At 43.7% G+C, this 9,126-nt stretch overlaps 1 protein-coding gene across 2 annotated transcripts in view; it reads right to left on the bottom strand.

Annotated features, from left to right (window-relative positions):
• Positions 1-9,126, bottom strand: part of LOC130519309 (proton myo-inositol cotransporter-like) — a 29,911-nt gene that overhangs the window by 16,268 nt on the left and 4,517 nt on the right. For both annotated transcript variants that reach the window (XM_057022644.1, XM_057022645.1), the window contains 2 exons: positions 7,641-7,800; positions 6,599-6,801 (listed from right to left, as the gene is read on the bottom strand). In XM_057022644.1, the coding sequence (XP_056878624.1) occupies positions 6,599-6,801; positions 7,641-7,800 (363 nt within the window). The remainder of the gene's footprint in view (positions 1-6,598; positions 6,802-7,640; positions 7,801-9,126) is intronic.

The following is a 9,126-nucleotide window of genomic DNA, read 5'->3' as shown; positions in this document are numbered from 1 at the left end:
TGCCATAGCGACGGGGATGAACGGAGGGAGGCGGCTAGACAAACCAGCGAACCAGCAAATGTTTTATTCCTTAGTTTTCTTTGTCTGTTCTGCAGCAGGGTGTCTAAATCTATCTGGAGTTACCTGGATGAATAAAAATGAAAAACATTCATCCAAAAACGACTTCAATTGCGACAATTTTTCACAAGCTGCAGAGTCACATTGCAAATGTTCGCAAGACCACCAGTTTTCCATTTTCAATTCATTTTCATCAAGGAAATCAATTGGACGAGGTTTTTCTAAATGGGCTGTCGAGTTGTTCTGGTGATAAAAACCCAGAAATGGGGGGAGACGGCGGCTATAACAAATAAAATATATAAATCTGAGCAATAACCTTCAGGGAAACACAAAAACAGAGCGCACAGGCTATTTTAGAGGAATCACAGTAAGATTATCTTCCTGAACAACGCATGCTGAGGTAGACTGTGGTTTTATCAACAGCCTGATGACACTCGAGACCGCGAAAAGCTGTTTTTGAAGCAAATAAACACACAAATTACACATTTGAATGCTGTAGTCGCCTCCAGAAACACACATCTGATTAGAACAGTTTCTGCCAAATGAAATTAATTATCACATTCTGAAGAGGTGAAATAATGCAGCTGGCGTCCCTTTTTTAAAAATAGAAATAATACAATGAGGGGGGGGGGGGGGTCGAATATGCATTCACAGGTCAGGAGGAGAATCAAGACAGATCTGCCCCTGCACAACCAGCTCTGCTGTCTTAATAATTAATAAGGTATTTAAAGCCTGAAGGAGAACACGGGGCGAGAATGAAGCTCTGTTCTTCACGTGTTGCTTTCCTTTTCCTCGCTGCTGATTGTGACGTAAGTGTAGTTTTGGCTTGTGCTTAATACATTAATGGCCTTTTTCCCCACTGAGCTCTGGGTTGGTACATTATCAATTCTGGCTACAAGAGCGTCCAGCTTTGCTCAAAATGTCAAATTATGCTTCTTGAAATGGCAGGAACAGTTGGGGAGACATTTGGACGCTGCTTTTCACTTAACACCCACAACTCACCATCATAGCGGTGATGGAAGGCAAGCACATATTTATACAGCCACATTGGTTTATTGTTGGGACAGTGAAGGAGTGTTTACTCCTGGGATGGCTGCAACAATATTCAGTCCTGCAGCCAATTTTAGACAGATTCTAAACTGATAAGTTCCAGTACGGACCTGTTAAATAACTGGTATTTTCCTGTATCCCTGACCTGTAATTCCTCAATCTAATAACAATGTCAAGAGCAACTTATTGAGTTTTCCTCTAGAACAAGCTAATAAAACCAGGGGAAAAACATGATAATGGATGGGTCAGCCCTTCCAGAGTGGGACAGGATTCCTCCCTCCCACTTGACTCAAGTCAAGAGCCAATTACTCAACAGATCGGCCGTATTTTAAATGCTCACATGGTCCAATCTGCCCTGCAGTCTGTGCAGAGGATGAACGCTACCAAACATGACTCACAAAAGCTGGCGAAAGTGGAATCGTGGCTGCTGGGGGGTGACTTTGCTTCCGAAAAAGTTTCCTAATTGTTCAGATGTGCTTTGAAAGAGGAGAAGGACTGACAGAGAATGGAACAGTCGATCCTTAATTTAGTTTTGTTGTTGTTTTTTACCACCATTCACCACGTCAACCACAGAAAAGAACAGTAATTCTAAAGGAACAAAAAAAGGAGTTTAGTCCAACAGGTTCCGCTCTTTTTAAAGCATCTTCTCTCTGCACGAATCGTCTATTGATGCAGCAGCCTTGGGACAGACTGCGTGGGATTATTACACGTGCATCTAACTATTGCAGCAAAATTAAAGAAGTTTAGATGCTCAAAATTTCTACTTTTAATGCCTGCGTATTCCATTCTGCAATTTATATAGAGAAACTCTACATAAATGAAAACAAATGAAAAAAATAGATAAATTTACTTGTAAGTTACTAGAACTCAGGTCACAGCATCATATCGGATTCATCGGATGCATCTAAAATACATCAGGGTTTCAAGAAAACCACCTAAAAACATGCTTTTTCGAAAGTAATGGGCCGTGTTCACCTGTTCATGCTGCCTATTACAAAACTGTGCAGCAGGCAGACTTCATCCATCTCTCTTCTCCTGTTGTCCCATAATAAAATCTCCAGTGCCGTTTTGGAGCCCGCCGGTACTCAGTCTACAAGGTTATTAAGATTCGTGCCTTTCAGGCCTCACACCTGCTCCGATGCAAATCACAGGGGTTGATCCTCTGGGCGCACACACACTCACACACACAGAAAAAGAAACGGTGAGTCATTTAGCTCAGGGCAAACACTGAATATTAGTGTTCTTGCATAAGCCATCAGAATTTGTCCTTTCTCTAACAAGTGCGTCCACAGATAATCATAATTATAAATGTTGAGAAATCCTGAAATCACATCTGTAAACATCCTCGGTTCAGAGGTATGTTCTCCGTTAGCTTTGGCGGTGACCGTGATAAAACTGGCACCCTCCTGCGACAGTCTGCCCTTGGAGGCGTTCATAGCGTTGGGTCTGCTAGCATCAGTCTGTGATGAAGTATTTACGATCAGGTGGGCTCACGGTCTACATTCCAATCATTTCCACCGCGGTCACCTGCTGGGTATGGAGCAAAACACAGCAGCATACAACATCGACACAATGCACAGACCTGCTGCACTACTGCTATCAAGGTGGGGGGCTGCTTCCTGCTCCCCCCCCCCCCCCAGTTGCAGCAGGAAGGATTAGCTTCAAACTTACCTGGAGGTAAATCTGAGCCACTGTGTCCTTCACCACCCCAACACACAACACACACAAAACATGTTGTGCACACACAACATCCAACACTCTGTACTCTATACACTTTAACTCATGAATAGTCACCATTGACCATCATATTCAAAATCTCTCATAGCGAATCTGCAGCATATAAAAGGTTAATATTAGTGGTGTCACATTCATACTTTCTTTAGACTTGCTGGAGCAAACTATGCCAAAATAAAAGCCAATTACTGAAGTAAAGAGAGAGAGAATTCCCTAATCTCCCCTCTTTGCTTTCATCAGAAGGAGCTCGCCTTGCTTGCATCCTCTGCTAATGTGACCTCCATAATAATCCCCCATCTGGGACTGTGATTTCATTTCCGTGCACTCCACCCAGCGTGAAAACCCCAAACCACCCGCTCGCTGCTGTGCAAAATGATGACAGCGAGGGCAGAAATGTGACATTTTTCAGTCTCTTAATATCAAAATATTTGTCCAGAATGTCCTGAAGGACATATTTGTTAAGCAGCCCATTCCACATTGTTAACGCTCAAATACGAAGAGTGGAACAAAAATGAATCAGAGCGGAATGATTATTGATTAAAAATAAGATCAGCAGGGAGGCCAATTCCTCTTGTCATGTTTAGATTCAATTAAATCCTATTTAAGATGACTGCATTTTCCAGTTGGAGGCCTCAAACCTTTTATTTAATTAAGATAAAATGACAGCGACGTAATCTATTTTATGCATAAAATACATTTTTATAAAAAACAAGATACAGCTGTGTGATGACACTAAGCATGTTTCTCCCTAATTACAAAGCCCTGGTTCCATAACGACTTCCTTGTGGACTTAAAGAGACCCAAAGCTGCAGTGGACGCTCATTATATATTTTGAATTTTTAATGATCGGTAGTAGAAAACAAGACAAGCGTTGTGGGAGAAGAAAAAACACCCCCAGATATTTGTCAGGTGTGCACATTTATATGCAGGAGCAATTAAATTGTGATAAATAAAATTAATAATTCAAAGATGCACCAGAGGAACACAAACACAGCTTTCTTTTGTTGATAGTTCGGTATGTGCCATTCAATTACCTGGAAGCAGACGGGGAAAACAAACAGACGGGATAGCAGGTTAAAGAGAGGATTTCTTTGAACTGAGAATAAATACAGGAAAAGCTTTTCTCGCAGTATGATATCAATAATTAAATGCAAACCAAAATCTGTATAGCATTAATATATTGCCGTACAATTTAGCTTAGCTTAAAAGAGCATATTTGTGCCTGGAATCCTTGAAAGTACCAGATTGCAGAAAACTTAAAGATGCAGCAAAGTCAAAAAAGATTAAAAGAACTAAAACTAGTGTCAGCAAAATTCATTTTTATACCCCATAATTTCCACTGGGCGCACTTGACAACAGCTTCTAGAAAACATAAATGAGTGTATCTCTGCCGTGTGCTGGTGGATGCGCGGATCTTTTGATGGCTGTATTGCGCCGTCTGTCCAGGCCCGACCTTTTGCTTTACAAAGGTCACATTTGAGTCTATTTGGTGTTGCTTGGAACAGGAATTGTTATGAAGAAGGTTTCCAAAGAAATCAATGGGCTCGTTCAATCCAGAGCATATGAAGTTTCTCAAGAAGAATGGCACCATAAAGGGCGACAGAATTAACCTGCAACCACGCCGCTGAACTGCTTCTCCATCATAATTGCCGGCGCAACATTGACAATTACCGCTCCGCTCTCTCTTTATCGCCTCCTTGGCCACCATAACCTCAGATGTAGGGCTGCTAACACTTCCTCAAATAACCAGGACATTCAGTTGTATGTACCGTAAGGCTGGTGTTTAAGTATAAAAGCAAACAACACACGTGCATTTATGTTGGTCCTCCTCAATTGTCTGAATGAGTTTTAATAAAGAATTACTCTAATTATGGTGTGCAACAAAATTAGAGCTCTTGGGTCCTGCTGAGTAAATGTCAGCATGTGAGTAAGCTGCTGACAGGAAGTGATGATAGCTGTCTGCTGAGAGCTACGCCCTGTGCTTCTATAATCATCTTCCTGCCAATTATCAGCTTTTTGACCGGATCTTACACCATTAACTGTGTGTGTGTGTGTGTGTGTGTGTGTGTGTGTGTGTGTGTGTGTGTGTGTGTGTGCGCGCGCGTGCCCGTATGTATGAGGAGTGCCAGGAGTAAAGGGGGGGTGATACTTTTTAATCCTCATTAGATCTACATTTACATGAAGTGTGAAAGAGGGACTTTTGTTTCCATGGCAACCTGCATGTCATGGGTTCCACATACCGTACGCTGTAAACAGACTCCGAGGTTACACGTTAACACCGATAACGTAGCGTAACACCCGGGCTGTGCTCGTCGATTTAGAAGATCCGAGAGTCCGTGTTCCAAACCAAAGACTCCTTCAGAGAGAGAAAAGGTTATTTATGGGATTAAATTTCCCAGCTGGAGTGAACAACAACAACAAGTTGTGTTGAGAAACGTGCATCGTTACGCCACAGGAACGAGTCCAACAACAATCGGAAAAGTGCGAGAAAACCACTCGTTGACGAGGGAAGATCAAGACTTTTCAACATCTGCGTTAGCTTCCAGCTCCAGGCTGCAGGAAGCTGCTGTGAGGAGAAGTGGAACGTCGCACTTTTATCCTGATTTCCGTGCATTTCGGTTTCTACGAACCCTGATCCTTCCGCGGGGACCCGTGGGATTTATAGATGCCACTCCTGGAAGACACATGACGTTCGCTGTTGCCAGGGCTGATTAGTAGCAGGATGAATCCACTTTCCTCTACTAGCGTTCTTCTTCCCTCCACTCCCAGCTCATATCTCCAATAACCCTCCCTGGGAACACTCCCAAACCTAAATCTAAGTGACCAAACCAGTGGAGGAACCAATACGGTGGAAGCCGACATTATTATTGGCTGTATTTGCCAGTGATGGCCAACACACACCTGATGATCAGTCATATTTCTATTTGGAACAGTTGGTCAGTCACAACAGTTGGTCATGAAGAACAACACACCAATCAGCCAAATCCAATTACTGAGACTGTTACTGAAACAAAGATGTTGCTGTTTTTATTCTTGCAGCCAAACGTGACTCCGGTAACCATGGTGACAACAAAGCATTAATTCATTATTCAAATTGACACTTTATAAAGATATTTCTGCTTCTCCACAGGCGAGGAAAGGCTTGTCACTTTGAGAAGGCGACGTTCCTTAAATGATATTCATATGATTTACTGTGGCTCCCTCCACAATAAAAGTCGAGATGTGTCAGATTGGACAGGCTGTTGCTGTTATTAAGCTGCAATACTGAGCCGATAAAGCCAGCCGACATCCTGACAATCTCGCTCAATCACCTCGGCTGAAAGATCTCGGAGCCAACGGCAGCCTCCACGCAAAGGTCAGCTAAAATTTCATTTCATTTGCAGGAAGCCAAAGTCATGCTGAGTTTTCATACTCGAACCCAATCCTGGCACCTCGCAGGCCTCCTTCTCCTTTAGACTCTGTGTCTGCAGCTGAATCGCACCAGAACTTGCCTTTGCAGGGTAGTTTAGAACTAAATTGGACCCTTACAATGGGCCTAAATTATTTAATCACACATTCCTCCCGGAGCCTGACACTGAGATGCCGTGTTACTCCCCCCCCCCCCCCCCTCCTATTGTTTTGCAGGCAGTCATTGTCTGTGGAAAAACGAATTAAATTTTCAGTTTTTATGCAAATCGTGTTATATTTTGTCAGCGAGGTTCCTTCAAAGTCAAAAACAACATCCATCTTTTGTGTCCCGCTTCCCCCCCGCTGTTACCTCCACCGCTGTCCTCCTCATCCAGGCTGTTCTTGATGCTGTCGTACTCCTCATCAATGTTCTGGTTGCCCCGGATTTGACTGAGCACACGCCGAGCCTTCTGGGTCAGCCCGCGCTGGATCAGCCAACGAGGGCTCTCCGGCAGGAACAGGAATCCGATGAACTGCAGCACAGCGGGGAGCACCGACAGACCCAACATGTACCTGAGGAACCAGAAAGGCATTATTAGGGATCTCTATTTGCACACCAGATAAGTATCACGCCCTCGGGTGTTTATTACAGCTAAATGTCCTGTCCTGAGTTTATTTGTCTGCAATTAAGCGTCAGACAATATTGCTCATTAAAAATACTCACTGGGAAATACAGAATTTAGATTGCACTATTTAAAAACCCTGCAGCAATAACATCAAACCGCAGCTTTAACCATTTGTAGGTTTACAGCAACGAGAAATATGAAGACAGTGGCAGTAAGAGACAGATTTCTAAGCAGTAAAATCTTTTTCAGGGATGTTTTGAAAGGTTCTAATAAAACATGAGAGTTACATGTAGGAAGTAGAGAAGCACTTGAAAGAAATCGGTGTAATTTACTGAACTCGACGTGCAGATCGGAGGCTTTTCTTCTGCTGTGGCGGCGAAGACATCAATCACCCAGCGCTCATCACTCAATAAACGTCTCCCAAAAGTCATTATCACATATGAATCACGCCATTCTGCCAAACAATCCTGGCTTCACCATCACAACTGCAGGGAATGCTAATCATCACACAAGGAGAAGGAAAATGAGGGCTCTGATGGCTCTCAACGTTCATATGCTACATTTAGAGTGAGAGAGTGGGAAATGCTAGCAGCTGACCTGTGCTCGCACTGACATTTCCATCAAGCGTTTCAGCCAGTCTGACTTTTTCTGGCATTTGATATGATAAGAACCTGAAGAAATGAGGCTAATCTGACCATCGATCACTTCCTTGCAATGTCCCACAAGTGTACCGATTTGTTGCCGAGTGTGTCTACAACTTCTCTCCATGCCACGTGGGAGACTGACCTCCATCCGTCGTGCTGCAGGTAGCTGAAGGCGCCGTCCACAAGGCTGGCAGTGAACTGCCCACCGGTGATGAAGAGGGTGTTAACCGTCACCAGCTGGCCCCTGAGGTGGGGCGGGGAGGCCTCGGCGATGTACACTGGCACCGTCATGCAGGCGATGCCTGCGGAGGGAGACACGGGGAGAGGAAGAGTTAGCAGGAGGTTTCTGAGGGGAGAGGAGGAAGATTTAATGTATGATTCCTGCTCAGGGTGTTGTTCTGTAAAAACACGTTACATAATAATTATTAAAGAGTTGCCTGAAACCTTTTGGGGTGGTGTGAAAGTTCTCAACTCTTTCTGTGCGTTTCATAACTTCCAGCTTATGTTTTAAGCCTCAGAGTCAGAATAAAAACGTATTATATGAGAAAATGAATGTTCAAGAGAAGGCTCTCCTACAGGGTTCAATAAATACCAGATGTTTTCCAAAGCAATTTCAGTTCTGAACACTTGCAATGACTTTTTTTCCCCAGGAATAATGTGAGCTGATTTAAGATATCATTAATAAAATGTCGATTTTGATCAGAAAAGGTTTGTTAAAAGCATTTTACCAGATGACGTATTTAAAATGACAACAACACTCATGACTTATTAATGTGAGCTGAACCAAAGAGCCACAAATACTAAACCCATTTCAGTCATGGGGCCTGCAGCCCCCTGATCTGGAAAACATCCAACCAGACACACACACAGAAACACTTTACACACATTCACTCATGTGCACACACCAAACAAAGTCAGCATTGGTTCAGAACAGAGCTGACAAGGTGCCATGGGAGCAACTCTTTCCACAGCTGACTCCCGATAAACTCTATTAATAGTCCAAAAATTCTTCCTGTACCCCCGCGGCCGTGCCCTCGACGGCCGCCGTGAGTATGTGGCTACCTGTTGCTATGGCAACCCCTTGCTAGGTGCCATCTGAGTGCGAATACCACACCGTGGCAACGCTGGGGAGGGAAAATCGATAGCCGTGAGAACAAAGAGGATTCCTTTTTCTTTTTATATTTTTCTTTCTGTTGCAGAGGAGAGGCAAGAGCCGAAGGGAAATCACCGTCATCAGCATTTCAAAGCACTGCTCCGCTTCTGCAAGGAGCCCACAACATTACTGCAGAACCAGTCACAACTCAAAGCTCTGACCACCGCTACACCGCCCTCGTTGTTGATAAAACCGGGTGGGGTTTTTTGACAGTAAACACTACCACAAGTCTTTTTCTTAATTATAAATTATGCCTCATTTTAAAAGCATCAGCATCTGATGGTGGAAACCTGAGATCCAGACCTCCGACCAAATGGGATTAGCTGCTCTTTGGCACGAAGCTTGCCTGTGCAAACAAAGCAAAAAAACCCAACGCAAAACACTGATAAGCTGTTTTAGAGATGCTGGTGGACACCAGAGAAGAGAACCTAACCTCTGGTAGACAGAAACCTTTCCTCAAAGAGCATCATCAGAT

Source organism: Takifugu flavidus, chromosome 22 (genome assembly GCF_003711565.1).
Source record: "Takifugu flavidus isolate HTHZ2018 chromosome 22, ASM371156v2, whole genome shotgun sequence".
NCBI lineage: Eukaryota > Metazoa > Chordata > Actinopteri > Tetraodontiformes > Tetraodontidae > Takifugu > Takifugu flavidus.
This window is presented reverse-complemented; position numbering and strand designations above follow the sequence as displayed.